General features: G+C 36.8%; 2 protein-coding genes and 1 long non-coding RNA gene across 5 annotated transcripts in view; 1 reads left to right on the top strand and 2 right to left on the bottom strand.

Annotated features, from left to right (window-relative positions):
* The window catches only part of LOC110859056 (transcription factor collier), a 57,129-nt gene that overhangs the window by 34,684 nt on the left and 1,951 nt on the right, over nucleotides 1-20,494 (top strand). Inside the window, exons 7-16 of one of the 3 annotated variants that reach the window (XM_022107918.2) lie at nucleotides 3,749-3,801; nucleotides 3,881-3,909; nucleotides 9,948-9,992; nucleotides 10,074-10,146; nucleotides 16,513-16,673; nucleotides 17,207-17,297; nucleotides 18,276-18,299; nucleotides 18,381-18,516; nucleotides 19,415-19,533; nucleotides 20,129-20,407. In XM_022107918.2, coding sequence (XP_021963610.2) covers nucleotides 3,749-3,801; nucleotides 3,881-3,909; nucleotides 9,948-9,992; nucleotides 10,074-10,146; nucleotides 16,513-16,673; nucleotides 17,207-17,297; nucleotides 18,276-18,299; nucleotides 18,381-18,516; nucleotides 19,415-19,533; nucleotides 20,129-20,407 — 1,010 coding nt within the window. Of the gene's footprint in view, nucleotides 1-3,748; nucleotides 3,802-3,880; nucleotides 3,910-9,947; nucleotides 9,993-10,073; nucleotides 10,147-16,497; nucleotides 16,674-17,206; nucleotides 17,298-18,275; nucleotides 18,300-18,380; nucleotides 18,517-19,414; nucleotides 19,534-20,114; nucleotides 20,408-20,494 lie in introns of those variants that run through there. The other 2 variants (XM_035859233.1, XM_035859234.1) reach the window with 2 other exon arrangements.
* LOC118438664 lies at nucleotides 2,503-3,723 on the bottom strand. The gene is made up of 3 exons (XM_035859235.1): nucleotides 3,172-3,723; nucleotides 2,968-3,098; nucleotides 2,503-2,904 (listed from the first exon to the last, which is right to left on the bottom strand). Exons 1-3 carry the CDS (start codon nucleotides 3,339-3,341, stop codon nucleotides 2,777-2,779), a joined length of 429 nt encoding a protein of 142 aa, XP_035715128.1. The 5' UTR covers nucleotides 3,342-3,723; the 3' UTR covers nucleotides 2,503-2,776.
* On the bottom strand, nucleotides 4,178-6,396 carry LOC118438665. Its single transcript, XR_004836981.1, has 3 exons — nucleotides 6,015-6,396; nucleotides 5,706-5,871; nucleotides 4,178-5,587 (listed from the first exon to the last, which is right to left on the bottom strand). It is a non-coding gene; the product is annotated as an uncharacterized LOC118438665 (long non-coding RNA).

The raw sequence follows: 20,494 nt of genomic DNA, 5'->3' as shown, positions 1-20,494 counted from the left end.
TCTATCCCACATAAAATTGTCATCTGATTCCACCTTAAAACCGGGGTCGTATCAGTACTCGTTGGTTGGTTGGTTAGTTATTTGAGCTAATTTTTCCTTCCTGTCTGTCAGACTACACAAATAAATACGTGATTCAATCAAGTTCCGGGTGGTACGTACGTACGTTCATTCTTAAATAAAAGCTAGAGAACAATGCAGGAATTAGTGGTGGATGCAATGCAAGGACACAAATCCGAGGGAGCCCTCAGGGAATGAAGGGTGGTCCCTATAAAATATAACGAGATAAGTGTCCTCCAGTCAGCAATTTTTGCATAAAACTAAACCAACCAAGATGAATCATGTCCATCTGCCACCTTCTTCCCGTCCTTCACTAAACACCACACAGTCGAATAGTGTGTATATACAATTTTGTAAGGGAAAATTGTGTTAGGAAAAATTATGTAAAGAAAATTCTTTACTGAAATTGCTCTACAAAATTCTGCAGTAATAAATTACTCAATTCTCAATAATGCTTGCAATTATTGCGAATAATTAATATTTTCCAATTCTACCCACTAATAACTTTCACATTTTTCCAAAAGTTACGCAGGTACTTGGCTTTTAAAAGCTTCGATTTTCGCTTTCCTCCCCAAAATTTTACATCCCTCCCTCAAAACGTAACGTATGTATGCAATCTCCTAAAAATTGTGCCCTGTTACTACTAAACGCCACATAATATATTTTTCGAGAAAAAATATTAGCGTACTATTGACACAGATTTGTAGTTTCTTGTCACAATCCACCGAAAAATTTGAACACCTCGCAAACGTAATATTAGTTACTTGTAAATAAGTACCAACAAGTACCAATAAAAAGAAGTGGTACTGGACTTCTTTCTAAAATATGCGATTCAATATTTGTATATAAATACGAATCAAAAATCAGCCTAAAAAGTTTGTCACGATTAAACGTCGCAAATTTTTTTTCTAAATCGTAATTTACGAGTTACACAGGTCTTCTCGTCCCTGTTCATAACGTTTGATCATCTCCTCCACCTAAAAATCTATCCGCCTCGCAAACCTAACTCAATTTACGGCACGTACCAATTTACCAAAAAAAGAAAGAGGGGAACTGGACATTACAATATTTATTTCCACTCTTATACCCGCACCGAAAATATCGGAAATCCGGGTTACTTCCCTCCTTTCCCCCGAAATAAAGGCGATACGATAATGTCATTGTCAGCAACAACACCGTCCAAAAACTGTTATCGCATCATTTCCATCCAACACAAAATGTGGTGATGATGACGAGGGAGATTTTTCTGCCATTCGGTGCAGGGATGACCAAAATACTTCAAAATATAGAATTTTGAGCTCTGTTCAGGATTTCCGCGGTTGTTACACCCACCACAAAAATACGAAAATCCACGTCGAGAAGACACCAATCCGACGGAAATACCGGTTTTCTGAAGAAATTAACTATTTCCCAGGGTCAAAATTCTGTATTTTTGAACAAATCTTGAAAATCATTTAAACAACAATAAAATTTTAAATACAGTACTCACACGAAAATACACGTTTTTTGAAAAAATTAACTTTTTCACCACTGTCAAACTACTTTAGTTTTTTTTAGAAAATCTTGAAAACAATGGAGTTAAACACCGATAAAAAATTATTTTCACACAAAAAACCTGCATTTTCGAATGACTGTTGTCTTGTCCATGTAGATTTTTGCCTTTTGTAACACCCTAATTCGCCCCGTAATCCAAACCCTGGCAAGAATCTAGCTCAAAATACTACCCACTTCCACACCGTATTTTGCCCACCTCTTATTTCCTGACAATTTTTCCGTCTCCAAAATAAAAATAATACACAATTTTCTCCTTCTGATGACTAATCGAATCTTAAATTCAGTTTAAACCACGCCATAAATTTTCATGTCTGATTTATTTATTCAAAAATTCCACTCGACCTCGTTCTGATTTTGATTAATAGTTTCAAATTCGCAAAAAAATCCTCCGTGTCACGAGATCAATGCGATGAATTATATGCAGATCAGAGTCTCTGACATGAATAAATATACAAAATCAACATTCGTTACGGTGAAATGAAAACGAATCCAACTTTTTTTTTGCATCGTGCCAAAATTTATTTTAACTGTTTGGCTCCTTCCTCCAAGTCAATGAGGATGATAAGTTCACTCAATATCAGAGATATCATTTTTGATAAAGTGGTCTCCTCGCCCTAATTTTTTGCACAGATTTTTTATTTTGCACAGATTTTTTATTTTGCACAGATATGTATTTTTAAAATATATTTGATTTTAAAAATAAAATTGTAAAGGATCAACGACAAAAGTCGATTTTACAAAATTATGACTCAAATTAAAAATTTAAGATTTGACATTTTCGATGAAACTTTTTCCTACTGATAATTATTCTGAAAATGTGCATTTGATTATGCAAATTTTTGAACACGTTTCTAACCAAATTTACACTAATTTAACATGACGATGAATTTATTAAGAATTATGATTCAGCTTTTTTTTTATTTTGTTAATGATACGGTGAAATTCAAACATTTTTCGCGATAATGTCCTCGGTCGAAAAACTTTTGTGGTACCATACAATTGTATTTCATTTGTTAGCAAGAACTTTTGAACATGCCCAAAATTATATGACGAAAAAAATATAAAATTGTACCACATCCACGACAAAAGTATATCTTACATAATTTTTCTTTTTTTTTTAATACAACCACTTTAAGATAAGGGAGTCATCATAAGGCAAAATTATTTAGAAATACTGCGAATTTAAACATTTTTCGCAACAATGTCCCGAATTCTGCCGGTCACCGTCCAATCCCACCACACGCTCGTTGTACCAATTGATTACCTCCATGCGACAAAAATGGCACTGCATTTCTGTAACAAAAAGTTCCACTTAAAAAAATACGCCATTTTTTCCAAAATTTTAAAATTCCTCACTTTTAATCGTAGCTGCCCTTTTCAATCCGTGCAATTTTACGACATCCGGAGTCGTATTCATATCAAACTTGTAATCCATTCCAGTTTCACATTTTTTAAACGAATTGCTTGATTTGCACGTCGATAACTCGCTGTACAAAATAATTAAGTAAAAAATTAAATAGATTGTTGTTTGTTTTCCCCAAAAATTGTAGTTTATCGTACCCATTTTTCCCCACAATTCTGCTCCCATGCTTATCTTCCTTATGCGTCACGCATTGCTCTCTCCGTTCAAAAATTACTTTGCAAACGTTACACTGATAAAATATTTGGGGTGCGAGCCCCCAATTTTTTGAGGACGAGGCAAAATTAGTACTTTTATTAAACGGTTCCATTCCAGATAAATAATCTTAACCAGAAAATTGCCAATAATTCAACTTTTTCGCAAAAAATGTGCACACTATTTTACACACAAATACAAAGGAGCCCTTAATAAGGAGCCCTTACAAGTAGCTTGGTTTGTGACGTTTTCTTCTTCTTCTTCTTCCTGGAAGACGAGGACTTGTTTCATCCTGAAAAAAAAAATCAGGTGTACCCTTCACCCAAAATAAATGTAACAATGGAAAGTGAAAGGGTTATGAAGGGCTCATTTCATTGTTGGGTCCCTTAAGAGAAATATGTAAATACGTCACAAGTGTTAAATAAGAATTGTACTAATTTGTCGTAATTCTACTAAATTTATTTAAGTATTTACAAATGTATGGTCATATTAATTTTTACGTATTTTATTTGTATATTTCAGATTCTTCCTCAAATTCTTCCTAAAATGCAATCAAAACTGTCTCAAGAATGCCGGTAATTGTAATAATTGCACAATTAATGTAGCAACCACGTGAGATTAATGAGTGTATAATTACTAAAATATATTATACAGGCAACCCACGTGACATGCGGAGGTTTCAGGTAAGCACAAAACACGTTTGAAATTTTCAAAAATATCCCTAAAACATATGCATAAAAACAGATAAATTAATTCACAATTCATATTTATTTTAATCAAATTTACTAAATAATAATTAGTTTGAAAAAAATGCAAAATTTTAGACTAAAACTGCCAATTTTTTGATTTATCAGTAAATTTTAATAAGTTTTAGTCCTTATCAATTTCCGGAATTTCTTATAACATTGACCTTCTTACATAACTATTGAACTAAAGCTTCATATTTTTTGGTACCAGAAGAACTATTAAATTTTGTAAATTTTCCCCATTGCCCTACTACAATTTTAACCTTTTGCATATTTAACTATCGATCATGCCATAAATGTCATAAATGACTAGAAACTCTTACTAATTTTTATAAATTTCTCGCATTACGCAGATTTCTTAGAACATTAACTTTATAAAGAAGTATTTACATATTATTGGGCATTCCCTAAATGCCACAAATGCAATAAATGCCATGAATGCCATAAATGCCACAAATGAAATAAATGCCACAAATGAAATAAATGCCACAAATGCAATAAATGCCATAAATGCCATGAATGCCATAAATGTAAGTACACCTCTTCTCCTCCTGCATATTTAATCTAAATTAATCCAGTAAGAAAAGAAAGAAAGCATGTTGCACATCGGTCGAGTGGATTGTGATGAAGGGAAAGTAGGTACGTACATATATTTTGGGTGGGTGCATATCTGTATATGTAAATGAGAGTGAACTGGCTGAGCGTGTGTAATGGAGGTAATCTTTCCTCATTGAAAACTGAGCCTGCCATTCTCCATAATCTCACAGCTTAAATCCGCTCCTCTTAAAATGTCAAGTCCTCTCTTCTCCCCACCAAACAAAACACTCATCCACAACCAGGAATAAAATTGACTAAATATTGTGTATCTAACTTATCCCAGTCACAACTTTTACATTCATCCAGTCAACAGGAAGTCAGTTGCATATGCATAATCAAAAATTGCATGTTTATAGAATATTTATATCCCAAAATCGTCGCATACTCCATTAAAAATATGGTAAATCTTACATAAATTCATGATTTCTCCTAAATATAACGAGGTAATTCACTCACGCAGCAATTGGTAACTTTATAAAATTCGTGTGAATCTCATAACTTAAAGTTTCCGAGAATATGTATAAATAAGCAATTCACGCAGTTCTTAATAACTTCCATAAAATCCGGAAATCTTGCCATAAAACTTCAAACTTTCTCCAGAATATAAACAAACAATTCACGCAGTTCTTGGTAATTTTGTAAATTGCAAAACTTAACTAATATGTATTTCGTATAACAAAATAAGCTCCCAAATTTTTGTCAACTTACTCCCATCCTTTTACTTTATATAAAAATATCATAAAATTATTTTACAAAATTTACCCATTTACAAACTTACTAAACCCTACGTGAATGAATTCCGTTAAGGTTTTGTTTTGGTAAAATTAAGCACAAGTCCTTATTCCCATCGGTCCCTTGACATTGTCATGTTTTTGTCACCACCGTTTTGTTTTTCTCCAGCCAGCCACCTTTCTTCTCTTCCTTAAATAGAACTTCTTTATTCCCCACTTGACAAATCAGTTTGGAGAGAGACGCTCCTTAATTTCATCCCCGTCGGGATCAAGATCCGTATCCGTATCTACAGAATCATTCCGATTTATTCTCCTCCTGACACTTCTTTATCTTACAATAATTCCTAAGACTCGCACACACAACTCATGCCTAACCAACTAAATACATTCTTACGAATTACATACGTCAAGAGAGTCGTAGCGTTGGTTATTATTCCTTTTTGTGATGATCCTCCTCCTGGGAAAAGAAATTCGTGACAGTCGCAGGCGACAAGTCATCCCTTCATTTGTCATCTTGTCTGTCTCTCCTGAAATCCAGTGTCAGCTGGACGATAAACTAGCTAAACAGTAGCTTCAACAAAAAATTAACAATTAGTTATCACACCCACCCCAAACTTGACTTATATATCTACATAATCCTTAATTTATACCTCCAGCCACCCAAAAACTCTAAACTTTTCCTTCTTACATTTCACCCATGTAAGTAAATCTTACCAGACCGGAAAATACCATCAAAACAGGAAAGGTTTCCTTCCTCCAGAAAGTGGGACCCTTAACACTCATTACGTCACATGTCACACATTTCATCCTCACGATATTGACACTTTACTCCCAATCAAACCCAATCCACCCACTAAACCAAAACCAAACCACACAAAAAGACAGATCTTACATGTCTCTCTCTAAAAGAGAATGAGTGATCGAGTCTTTTGGCCCAAGTGTGAAAAAATGTCACACTGTTTTGATTACTTAATGTGGTGTACTTAACACTTCGACACTTCCTCCTCCACAAATATTTCCTCTTCAACTACTCACTCAGCCACCCTCTGTACATTCATATGTATGTAACTAGATATGAAATGTCGTCTCCGTCTCATTTTCTGCCTGTCTCTGGCCACGGACCAATTTTCCTCGCCTTTTTCTTCTTATGTATGGCAGACTCACACAAGTCACATAACAATAAAATCTACTCGCCACCAGTGACCGCGGAACGGAAGGTGTAGGGACAACGGGGGACATTGCCATTGTAGGATAGGGAGGGGAGTTCATTAGAAATGGGGTTACGATTATACCCAAAAAGTAAACGTATATGACTCTACCACCGTGGTTATGAATTTGTATAAATTTATTAGCTATGGTGACAATTTAATACCAAGTCGGTGAAACTTTATATTTAGTCGGTGACAATTGTAACCACTCGATGACAAATTTATTACCGAGTCACATACGTTTACTTTTTGGTTATAATCGTAACCCCATTTCTAAGAGTTTGTAAGATGGGCAGATCCTGGGGACATTGTCGCCCCTCTGTCCCCACGCACGCTTCCGCGGTCACTGCTCGATCCGCCGTATGAAAAACAGGAAGGAATGGAATGGAATGTATTTGGTTGGAAAAATGTCTTGTTGACAGTTTCCCTTTGACTTACGAGTTTGGGAAATTAGTCCTAATTTGGCCAACCATAACATTCCACTCTTTATCACAAAGACACACACATGGCTTTATCATCCTCCTCATCCCCATCATAAATACCCCATAATTCGATTCATCCCATAACATAACAATAGCTGTTTTATTACATCACAAAATAACAAAAGTTATGTACAATAGTCTGTTTTATGTATATAAATAGCAAAAGTTATTGATTCGGAAAGGTGGATCGAAATCTGGTGGTGTAATGCAATGCATAATAATAATGGCATGATGCAATTTCTTCCCTGATGCAATTTGAGTACGAAGCAGTGCAGCGAGACTTGTTATACGCACAGAAATGCATACACGCTCAAGGGCCTACTTTTGCCAGGCAGGAAAGGAACTCAACTAACCAACTGATGCACTTCTGGTCTCGTCTCTCTCGCTCGCTTCGCTTTTTGGAGGAGAACCCGTCACTGGCAGAATCATAGATTTTCATGCCCTCTTTTTCCCCTATGTTGCAAAAGTAATAGCAAAAGTGAAGTGGAGTTTTATTCCATGGCACCTTAAAGACTAATTTTCATATTCCAATGTTAAACTGGTCGTACGTACATATGTAGTAAAAAATTTACCAAAAATCCCTGATTTTAATCGAATTTTCATAAATTTCCTGATCCCAGAAAGACTCATTTTGTATCGACATCGTATTCGACATCAGTTTGATTTTTTTTTAATTTCTTCACTATTTTACAAAATTTTGCTGTACTTGAAAACCTATAAAATTAAAAATCGAGTTTGATATCAAATATTAATTATCGAAGATCAAGAAAATCCTAAAATTGTGAAAATTTCAGAAAAAATGAGGGTTTTCACCCAGTTTCTACAATACCCAAAATAGGGGTATTTTTCCTCTTTTTTCACCCCTTTGAGTGGGTGTGACGGGGATTTATTTTCCCTTCCTTTACAGCATTGAAAGGGCATCTCAATCCGTCTTTCTCACCACCACGTGCTCTCCTCCTCCTCTTCCTCCTTTTACTCTAGGAGCAAGCAAGTGCAAGGTTGAAGTGTTTTGGGAAATGAGAATGATCTCCTCTGGGAACTAATTCCCCACAGGGTTCCAATGTTCCAACCAACCCGTCTCTCTTCCTTCCTACCAGCCCAATGCCTTACTTTCCTCTCTTATGCATCCACGTCCCATTTATTTCTGCAGCTACAAAATGCACCACCGTTTTGTTTACTTTGCCCTTATTTCCTTACCAAAGATATCATTACTACCAAAACATCCACTCCACTATTTTATGCATCCGGAAATAAAAATTTATTACCACCAGTCAAACCAGAAACATTGTCATCCTCCAAATATCTACTTGAGGTTTAAATAAATCCTCTTGTAAAAATGTTATTCTTTCGTAAAAAAAGGGTATTACATTGTATTACAAAACTGTCAGTGTGCACCGTCCGTAATCCGCTGCCTTACGCCGTGGAAAAAGGGGGCATCTCTCATCCCCATCAAGTCAGACTTGGGCACAGTGGCCGCAGAAGCAGTGGGGACATTGTCATTGTATGATAGCTGGTTTATGTAATGAGGTCAGACACTGGGGACATCGAATTAACCGTGCATGGACCTTGTCCCTCTGTCCCCACGCCCTTCCGCGGCCACTGTACTCATCAATTCAGAAGGAAAAAAGCTAATTTGTAATCCTCACTCGCCACCATGCCCGTAATCCAAATGGCTTATCATATTTAATAAAAATATTGGCATTTTTTTTCTCTTATTCAATTAAATCAAACAATGGGTCTGGATTTGTTTATTTTTATCTGCATCGTGTCGTGCATGGGGCAGAGGCAGAAGCCAATTTTGTACGTACAATATGGAATATGTTGGAAAGATGATAAATTATTTTTTACACTGGATGGACATCAGCCAGGCCACCCTCCAAACCGCGGGGGGTCTGTAAATCCAGGGAATTAATTTTCTACTATGTGTAATCAATTAGGGGGAGAGAAAGCATGTATGTAAGGGAACTAATTTCGGGATATTATTTTGCCCTCTTAAATCTGCCTTCAATCTAGTGAAAGAAAAATGAATTTAATAAATTGTCCCAATTTCCAATTTTTCAAATAAATAGTTTTGTGTACTTAAGAATTAACCTGAATTTTTTTTATGGTGGCAACAATTCCAGAGGGAAATTGATTCAATTATTGGGCACAATTTCCAATTTTGTGTGGCACAGTTTTTCCATAAATTCTGCATAACTCTTAAAAATGAACGACAGATCTACATGTTTTTTATTACTTTAGTATTTGATTTATCTCAAAACGACGTTAACATTACACTTTTACGAAGTTTTTTTAAAAATAAAATATCTCTAACAATGAAGGTTTCCCAGCACCGATTTTGAGCAAATTAGTGTCAATCAATGTAAATTTATTTAGGATGAAATTTGCGAAAGACACGGTCTCCCAAATGGACAGACTTGGTCGAGATATTTGCATCCGAAGAGGAGAAAACGCGCAGTAAAGTTGACAAATTTTACGCTTTCCAAATTTACTGCACGTCTTCTCCTCCTAGGATGCAAATATCTCGGCCAAACGTGCCCATGGGAGATTGTGTCTTTCTCAAATTTCGTATTAATTAAATTTATAATTGATTGACACTAATTTGCTCAAAATCGGTGCTGGGAAACTTCAATTGTTGGAGATATTTTATTTTTACAAAAACTTTGTAAAAGTGTAATATTAACGTCGTTTTGAGATAAATCAAATACCAAAGTAACAAACGACATGCAGATTGAACGAAATCCGAGCAGGTCACAGAGTTTACGTATGGAAAAATTGTGACAAAGAAAAACTTGAGAGATCGTGTCTTTCGCAAATTTCATACTAATCAAATTTGTCATCGATTGACACTAATTTGCTCAAAATCATTCTTCAAATATGTCTAAATTAAATCATCTCCCCTCTAATTTCATCCAACTTTCTCCTTAATTAATTGAACTCCTCTTCCTTAATTCCAGGTAATCATCGCGACCCAAGTCAGCGTGGAGGGCGCCCTTCTCTCCGTAAGTAGTGAAAAAAACTTTCTCCACATGCAAATTATTACGAGTACCACGTGCTAAAACCTTTCTCCACATTTTGAACAGGTGTCGGACAACATGTTTGTTCACAACAATTCCAAGCACGGCCGGCGAGCGAAGAGACTCGATCCGTCGGAAGGTAATCAATCTCAATCACTTTAGTCCCTCACCAACCAACTAAACGCCACCCGTCTGCATCAACAGTTGTGTGGGGCTCAGTGGCCGCGGAAGCTGGAGGGGACAGAGGGGAACATTGCCATTGTAGGATAGGGGAGTCAGGGGTTTATATAGCAGATACCGTGGGAGCATTGTCCGCGGCCACTGGGGACGACATTGCTAAAACAAGAAGGATGATTAAGTGGCCGCGGAAGCCGTGGGGGCATCGGGGGACATTGTCATTGTAGGATTGGAGAGCCATGTGTTTATATAAGATGATAGGAACACCTAATAATTTTGGGCAAATTGTCCCTCTGTTCCCACACCCTTCCGCGGCGCCTGATCTTGCCTTGATACTGCACCCAATCTGGTAGACATCTCTCTGGAAAAAGAGCTCCACCACCAGCACGAGCAGCCACTGAATGAATTAGGTTACACGAAATCATTAAGCTCAATCAGTTAAAGTTGCCATGTCCCAAAGTGAAACTGATGAAAGTTGCTTTCTCTTCCTTTTCTCGGCTCCTCGTCTCCTCGTGGTGGTGGAATTTTTAGTGCTCCGAGTAGTAAACGCAACACCCGAGAGACCTGACTTTCCAAAGTCCTCAGAGGCTTCTTCTCTCCATCTCCTTAACAATCCCGGAGAGAATTCCAGCCAGGCAGGCAGGCACTCTTAGAAAACGGGGATTAAATCAGTACTCCCCGGAGTCTATGGGATCCGGTAATAACGGGTATTACCATTTACCAATTTTATACTACTGACAAATTTACCACGAAGAAACAAACCACTACCAATCCGGTGGCAACTTATTACCAAATAAATACCAGTATCTCACTCTCCCAGATTATTAAGAGTGCATCTTTTCCCTCGTCGGGATGAAGTGATACGACAATTAGGATCTCTATCCTAGTCCCCACTTTCTCCTAACTCCTATCCACACGACAAAATTGTGTGGTTCATCCTACAACAATGTACTTTCTCCAAAACAGCGGAGAAAGCTGCTGCACTGCTTTCTTTTTTTACCAAATTTAATTTTTGAAGCGATCCGACAATTAGTATCTCCTACTTTCTCTCATCATGCACTCCGCACACGGCAGGAAGTGTGGTCCAACATGCTTTCTCCTTATCCAAAAAACCTGCCCTGCTTTCTACTTCCTACTCCACTTTCTCCCACCAAATTTAATTTTCTTGCGAGGCAAATTACACCATTTTTTCCGTACCAATGGAACTACTTTCTCTCCCAAAAATAAATACGCTTTCACCCACCCACCAAACCATACATTTGATTTCTTGGCTGACTTTCTTTTTTGAACGGGGCTGATTTCTCGGATCTCAACTACTTTTTTGGCTCGTTTTCATCTTTCCTTCCGTGAGTGGAAGGAAGGGAGGGAAGCTGGTAGTAGCGGAAGTAGGAAGGCAGGCAGTAGGCGACTGTGTAGCTGGTCTGGTGGATTAGTATGATATCGGAGTAGGGGCCCCATGATGGCATTCAAGAGAGTCCCGAGCGGCCATTGCGATTCCCCGAAGAAAAGGGAAAAGGCGGCTCCCCAGAGAATTCCATCACATCGATTTGTCTCCCCCTCCAACAAATGGAACGTCCTCTTCTCTCTCCATAAATATCGTCCCCACTCTCTCGCTCCCCACCTCTACCACTCTCTGCTTCTTCTACCAAAATCAACCGATCCCACCCCACAGAAAAAAAAGAGAGAAAGAACCAGGGAGAAATATAAAATAAAATAAAATCAAGATACAAAAATTCCTTAAAGGAATGAAAACTGAAAAGATTTTACAAATTGGGAAGGTTATTTGACAACTTTCACTTGCACATTTTTTTGTAATAATGAAAATATATAAGGATTTCTTCAATCTGTCAAAAAATCTGTCAATCCAGAGCATACAAATTCGAGGAAAATTATGAATTTGGTTTACAAATTGCGGGTGTTAATTTCTTAACGGAAAGATGACAACTTTCACTTGCTCGTTTTTTTATAATAGAAATCTCGGGTTTCGGGCTTCACTCTGTTATAAAACCTGTCACTCCAAGAGATTAAAAAATCAGTGAAATTATGAGTTTAAAGAATATGAAAACGGATTTTGAAAGATTTTACAAATGGTTTATTTTCAAAAAATTACGACTTTCACCCCCACATTTTTTGTAATAACGAAAAAACCTCACGCTTTTTGTCAAAATCTGTCACCAATTTCAATCTAAGAGATTCAAATCCCTGTAAAATTACGACTTTCACTCACACATTTTTTCTAACAATGAAAACTAAATTCTTCAACCTGTCAAAAAACCAGGATCCATCCAATATATTCAAATTCCAGTAAAATGACAACTTTCACCTTGACATTTTTGTGTAATAAGGACATAAAAAAATCTTCAAATGCATTCCTTAACCCGTAAAAAAACCTGCATCAATCCAAGATATTCAAATTCCACTAAAATTATGAATTTGTCACACATACACGTTTCGCAACTTCTTTTTACTCCACCCAATTGCACAATTTGTATTAAGAAAATACCAAAATTCATGAAATTTGAGAATCCACCATCGCATATAAACTGGTGAAATGCACCAAACCCCAGAAGAAGATGAGGATGCACCCGCAGAAAGATCTCTCTCCCCTCCCCCACTCGCTGTGTTGACTCTGACAAAATACCCGGATTCGGGTACTACATACATACATATCTAGATACTTGTAACTTATTCACTCACTCTCTCTGCCTGCCTCGTCTCAATCCTCTGATTTCCTCGCCGCTTCCTCCTCTCGACACGCTCATATTTATGCAACTTCTAAAAATGAAGTAGAGAGGAGCAGATGGGAGCAATACTACGACGACGAGGACTATTTACTACTACCCATCCACCAAACCACCTACGTACGCATGAATGTATACCTGAGCTCTCTTTCTCTCTCTATTTTGGTGTGGATGAGTGGAGTGGAGTGGATTTGATATGCAGATGATGCAGAAGAAAGAAAGGTAGTACAGGATTAAGCTCTCTCTTTCTATCTCGACACCTGACAAATACACTCTTAGAAACTTGGTATTGAAAAAAACCTAACGGTATTGATACGTGACTCTACCGCCTCGGTATTAAACGGTTATACCATATTGGTATAGAGCCGGTATTGAAATTATACCTCATGGTAATAATTTTAATACTAATTGGCATTAAATTTTTTACCACGTAGTATTAACTCAATGCCGTATCAATACCAGAGTCACGTATCAATACCAACGGTTATTGATTTTTTTAAGAGTGTAGTTTGTCTTCCTTTCTTCCCGGTTTTCCACATTTCTTGCAATGGAAAGCAAGCCACGTGAGAAATGTGGGGTGCAAGAAACTGAGAGAAAGTGCAAGAAATAAGTCACGCGCCGTATGAACAATTTATAGCGGCGGGACTTAATTTTTAGAGCCTTCTTATATTTCCTGCAGGTCAAAATATTTACCTACAAGAAACCAGTTTCTTAATTTCTTGCCTGTGGTTTGGTTACTTTACATGCACCCGTAACACTCCCGACAAAACTTATCACTGATCGTCTCACCACTTTTACGACGCATCAATGACACTTATCTCCCCGAGAAGATAAATATAAGACGATAAAATTCATAAAATTCATTTTTTTACAAAATTCGACGACGATTCTTTCAATTCCAAATTTTTTAGCTTGACTTTTGTTAAAATATTCAGTTGTAAGAAACTGGTTTTTCCTTTCCGTTATTTCTTGCAAACTCTCACCCGAAGCACCGTTAAAATATAGAAATTACGTTTATGACACTTATCTTGCCCAAAAGATAATGCGATAAAATTCATCTAATTGATTTTTTCTTCACAAAATTCGACGACACTTCCAATTCTTTTGACTTTTGTTCTCTGTTCGGATGCAATTTGTGGGTTTGGTTGAGCAGGACGACAAGTCTCCTTTCTTCTTGGGAGAGAGAGGATTCATTTTAAATGGATTTTCTCCTCGTTCTATTCTCGTCCCCTTCCTTTCTCTCCTCGCCATCACAGGTCGTACCGTTTTCTGAGGAGAGATGCAACTATGTATAGGGCATCCAAAATCGGAACATTTTTAAAAACCGGGGAAAATTGATAAAACCAGAATTCGATTATTCTGATTTTTCGAAAAACATGCTTTTGCTTATTCCAAGTTTAGCAAATTTTGATAAACCGGTCTTCGAAAGTTTGTGCAAAAGCGTGTTTTAAAGTCCGAATTTTAAAAAAGTTTACAAATACAGTAAGCTACATTTTTTAAAACTTTGGGAATAAGGTGCAGACTTATCTCAAAACAACAATATCAAGCATTAAATATTTTACCCGGCAAAACCCGTTTTCGGTTAACACCCGTTTCATAAATTCGAAAACCCGATTTTGGATGCCCTATGTAGATGCAACTCTCCTCACTCCTCGATGCAACTTCACTTTTGTTTCGTTATCTTCGGTGCATCCAAATCTAAACTAGAACACAAAACAACCTTCCTCTTCCACACTTTCACCACGACTGCACGCCATATTTTTACTTTCCATGTAGAAATTAAGCGTGATTTTTTTAGGACAAATTTAAACAGTAATAATTTCTGAAGTTCCTCTTTAAAATTTCTCTCCAAAAAAATTCTCTACAATTTTACATACATATAAAAGGACCCAATCAATAATGACCGCACATTTTTTCTGAATTATCTCTCTTTCTCGGTGAAAATAAGCGACACAAAACATTTCTTTTCGTTGATTTGGTCCGTCGATGGGTGTGAGAAGAGAGAAATACATATCCGGAAAAGGAAGGAGATCTCTCAGAACTCTCGCCAGTGGCCGCGGAAGCGTGTGGGGACATTGTCCCTCTGTCTGTCCCCATGCTTATTCTATGTCCCATCATCTCCCCATGTTATTTAACGTGTATGATTGACGACAAGAAAATGCATTAAATTGGGGACACTATAAGTATGTTGTGGTCATGGCGCGGGAGGAGAAATTCAGGAGTTTTTAATAAAACTCGAAAAACTGAAAAATCAAAAATTTAACATTGCGTTGTATAGGGAAATATCCAAATTTTTGGGAAGAGAATCTTCAAATTTAGCATTGTGTTGGCATAGGAGAAATCCCTCAAAATTGCAACAAACTTTAGGTCGCGGAGAGAAAATGGTGAAAATCAATGACCTCCTAGAAACGACAATTGTCGTCCTTCCGCGCCATGACCACGATTTTTCAGGACGACTTTTGTCGTACTCCCGAATTAAACCAGTTCTTATAAAACGACTGTTGTCGTCGTTGCAGTTTAAAGGGTTAATACCTCCCTTCTACAATGTTAACTCTCCCTAATGTCCCGACACCTTCCGCGGCCCCTGTTTCTCTCTCTTCACTTTCTCCTCTTCGTAATAACATTTATCCGCGTGTGCGAGCAGAGCGACCGGTGAATTGTGTCCACATTAAAGATGAATGAAGTCGGATTGTTGTAGGAGCAGCTCAGCCAGCACGAAATAGAAATGGAAAATGAAAGAAAAGTCGCTCGTCGCCCTTTATTCCTTCGTTTCGTTACCCTCCGAATTTTGGAGCGATGATGATAAGTGCAGGACTCGTCGTCATCCCCACTAAATGAATAAGTCGATGTTGCATCCTTCACTGGAGCAGATTAGATCACGAGACAATTCAATTCTTACCAATTTTAACGTTCTTTTTCTCTCTTCGAAGTGACCGAATACTGGAAATCGCTGCGAATGCTGCAGTAAACTCGTGGCTTATTGTATTATGCAAAATATTTTTGGCATAATCCTGCACAAAATTGCTATGCGTTTTATTCTGCAGAATTGTATGTGCATAATTCTGAGCACAGTTTTCTGCACAAATCGCTACGCATCAAGTTTTTCTGTGGAAAATTTCTGGAGAAAAGGTGATCACATTTTTGAGTAGAAATCATCGTGTCGAATTTTGCAGTAAACTCGATGCATATTGTAATATGCAAATTTATATCTGTTTTATTCTGCAGAACTGCTTGTGCATAATTGTGCACAGTTTTCTGCACAAATCACTCTTCGTAAAGTTTTCCTGTAGTAAATTTGGGCAAATTTCTGTACGAAGCGACAATATTTTGATGTATATTTTTTTGTAAAATATTGCAGAAATTTTCCACACGTTACACTCTTCAACTGTAAATATGTGCATAATTCCGCACATAGTTTTCTGCACAAATCGCTCTTCAAAAAGTTTTTCTGCACAAAATCGGAACAAAATTTGTGCAAAAATCGTGCCAAATTTCTGCCGGAAACCCATATTCAAATTTTTCCCCTTTCGAACTATTAATGTGACCAACGTCACAATTATAATAAAGAATAGATTATTTTTCTCTAGGTTATCCCGTCCCGGCCGCGACTCCGTGCATCAAAGCGATCTCCCCCAGCGAGGGCTGGACCACCGGCGGCGCCACCGTCATCATCATCGGCGACAACTTCTTCGACGGCCTCCAGGTCGTCTTCGGGTCAATGCTCGTCTGGTCCGAACTTATCACGTCGGTAAGAACACATCCATCACCACTTTTTTTATTACAAGTGTGGACAAAATATTGGGTCAAAATGCAGTATTTTGAGCCCAGTTCTTCCCAGGGTTTTAATTTCCGTGGGGTGTTACACCCACAAAAAGACGAAAATCCACGTGGAGAAGGCAATAGTCACGTGAGAATGCATGGTTTCTGAAGAAATTAACTTTTTATAGCAGTCAAAATACATGGTTTTCACGATTTTCTATAAGAATTTTTTTAAGAAATTATAATTTTACCGTTGTAATGTAAAATACTTAATTTTAAAAAATCGTGAAAAAATTCATTACTTTGAGAGCGATAAAATCTTAATTTCTTCAAAAAACCTGTATTTTTGTTTGACTGTTTCCTTCTCCGTGTAGATTTTCGTCTTTTTGTGAGTGTAACAGCCCCCGAAAATTCAAACCCTGGGAAGAACAGAGTTCAAAATACCATATTTTAACTAAGTATTTTGCCCCCCACTTTTTTAGTTCCCAGAAATTTTAATATTTTAATATGACCAATTTGCAGCACGCGATCCGTGTTCAAACGCCTCCCCGACACATCCCCGGCGTCGTGGAGGTCACCCTGTCCTACAAATCCAAACAATTTTGCAAAGGAGGTAAGGTGTCGGACAGGCTTAACAAAATTGCAGAATTTATCATCAAAAACAATTCTATACGAGCGATATTGTCAAGATTTTCCTTTTCCCAAAATTATTATTAAAGAATTTAATGAAAGATTCGAAATTATGAAGTTTTTAGCAGATTTAAAATTATTAATTTTTTACGAGATTTAAAATTGTGAATTTATTGGCAGATTGGATATTATTAAATTTTTTGTAGATTCAGATTCAGGAATATGAATTTCGTCACATATTAAAAATTATGTATAATTTCTTAGCCGATTAAAAATTATTAATTTTTTTACATTCAAAATTGTAAATTTATTATCAGATCAAAATTACAAAAACACTTTTCACAGATTAAAAAAATAAGGATTTTGAAGTAGATTCAAATTTATCAAATTATGGTCAGATTCAAAATTAAGATTTTTTAACAGAGTGGATGGAAATCGTTATTTTTTAACAGATTCAGAATTATGAACTTATTAATTAGCAGATTCAAAATAATCAATTTATCGACAGGTTCAACGATTCTTTAACACATTAAAAAAATACTAATTTTTTAGTAGATTCAAATTTATCTAATTATTATCAGATTCAAAATTATGATTTTTTAGTATATTCAAATTTATCAATTTGTTATCAGATTAAAAATTACGATTTTTTTAACAGATTCAGAATTATAAACTTATTATTTGGCAGATTCAAAATAATCAATGTATGATTCAGTGATTCTTTAACAGATTAAAATTTACGAATTTATTAGCTCTTTTAAAATTATAAATTCGTAACAAATAGTCTTTCTTAACATCATTTTCCTCATTTTTACTGCCATTTTGTAATTTCTCCCAATAATTTGCATACCGGCGATTAATTTACATATCACAATACCGCTCCAAAACCCCGAATTGTCTTTGATACCCGCAAACCTAACTTAAGCTCTGAGCGACACCTCATCCTCTTTGCTCCTCGCAGCCCCCGGCCGCTACGTCTATGTCTGTGAGTGCCGGACCACACCGGTTTCATCCAGTTACCCTTTTCCTCCAAAGTGCTTACATTCTTCATGTGCTAATCTTACAGCCTTGAACGAACCCACCATCGACTACGGCTTCCAACGACTCCAAAAACTCATCCCCCGGCATCCCGGAGACCCTGAAAAACTTCCAAAGGAAATCATCCTCAAAAGAGCGGCCGACCTTGCGGAGGCGTTGTACAGGTACAATTATATGTCATGACACGTGGTCAAAATACCGCATTTCCAGCCTTTTAAACCCATCACGTGTAGAATAAAAATCTAAAAACGTGTTTTTTGCAAAAATTCATCTTGGAAATTTATATTTTATCGGCGTCGAAATACTAAAAATCTCAAAAACAACTGCATCTTAGAAATTTAAATTCTATCGGTGTTGAAATATAAATTAAAAATCTCAAAACCATGGTCTTTGCAAAACTGCAACTGCATCTTGGAAATTTATATTTTATCGGTATTTTATCGGTATCGGTATCGGTATCGGTATTTTATTTATATATTTTTAAGAAATACTATACTTAAAAAAATGTATTTTGACATCAAAAATCTTTTTTTTTCTGGTATATTTTGCACGGTTTGGGAGGTCATTTTTTAAGAATCAAAAATCTTCAATTCCTTCACAAAACGTGTATTTTCGTAGGACTGTTAACCCTTTAACGTGAGGTCGCGGAGAGAAAATGGTGAAAATCAATGACCTCCTAGAAACGACAATTGTCGTCCTTCCGCGCCATGACCACGATTTTTCAGGACGACTTTTGTCGTACTCCCGAATTAAACCATTTCTTATAAAACGACTATTGTCGTCGTTACGGTTCAAAGGGTTAAAAATACGAATTCGAAATTATTAATTTTTTAGGAGATTCAGTACTATGAATTTTGATATTAGCCGATTCAAAATTATGATTTTCAAAACTACCAATTTCTATTCTTGTACGTAGATTCTTGTGTTTTTGTGGGTATACATAACACCCCTGGAAATTTAAACCCTGCTCAAAATACGGCATTTTGACACAATATTTTGCCCACTTTTGTTAAATAACCCACCAGAAATTTAAACCAACTAATTTTCTCCTTAAATTTCCAGTATGCCCAGAAACAATCAACTCTCTTTAACCGCTCCGAGAAGTCCCGCCGTTCCGAATAATATGACCGGATTCAACGCCTACACGGGTCTCGAAACCGGAAATTCCCAGTGGAACGATGGTACGTGTCCAAAAAATACTCTTTTTAACATCAAACAGACGCCCCACGTACAATTAATAACACACACGTGCTTCACTTTTCGAAACACTATTCTCAAGATTCCTTCCTGTGCCAATGAAGTCAGCCGAAAATCTGGATTATTAAAAAAACCTAAAATAAATCCAATTAAATTTTTTTTCGGACGTCAAAGTTTCGCAATTTTGTCATATCCAACCAAACTTTCACCTTAAAATTAGAGTTTCGTTTTGTCACATTTACTGTATTACAAAGCAAGGCACGCAAGAAATACGAAGTCAAAAAAACTGCGAGAAAATTGAAAAAAAAACTTGGAGAAGCAAAGTTAATTGTATATTTTTTTTAATAATCCAAATTTTCTAGTTGATATTCCACCTTGAGAAATTTTTTTTTCAAAAGTAAAGCACGTGTCTAAATTTACGTCATAATTATTAAACTCCTCAAAAAATAATTCCACCCCGATAAAAAAATGATTGGCCATCTTTTCCACCCCCAAAAAATATCCCCCTGCCCAAAAAAACTTCCAATCACCAATCACCAAATAACTGTTTGATTTTGATGGTCAGGTTTTTTCTTCTAGAAGAGTACTCCACCTCGATGGGTGGTGGGGGCGGTGGGGGCGGCGGGGGACGGGGCAATAATAATAATAATAACGGGCTGGGCAACGGCTTGGGGGCGGTCAACGGGACGAACAATTCCTCATCGACGGGGTCCTCACCCAGAAACCAGGGCGGCTACGCGTCCTCCAACACGTCCACCCCACATTCCGCGTACAACTCGAACGGAAACTATTCCACTATGTCGCCCCCACATCTCACACCCTCCTCCGCCGCCATCTTCAATGCTGCTACGTCCTCTCGTAAGATATTTCTTTAAAAAAATCATATAATTTCTTTCGATAACTCATCGTCAAAATCAGCACATGAATTTATTTTACAATTCTGGA

This window comes from Folsomia candida, unplaced genomic scaffold, assembly GCF_002217175.1.
Source record: "Folsomia candida strain VU population unplaced genomic scaffold, ASM221717v1 Fcan01_Sc024, whole genome shotgun sequence".
In the NCBI taxonomy this organism is placed as follows: domain Eukaryota; kingdom Metazoa; phylum Arthropoda; class Collembola; order Entomobryomorpha; family Isotomidae; genus Folsomia; species Folsomia candida.
The sequence above is the reverse complement of the archived record's forward strand: the minus strand, read 5'-3'. Positions and strand labels throughout refer to the sequence as shown.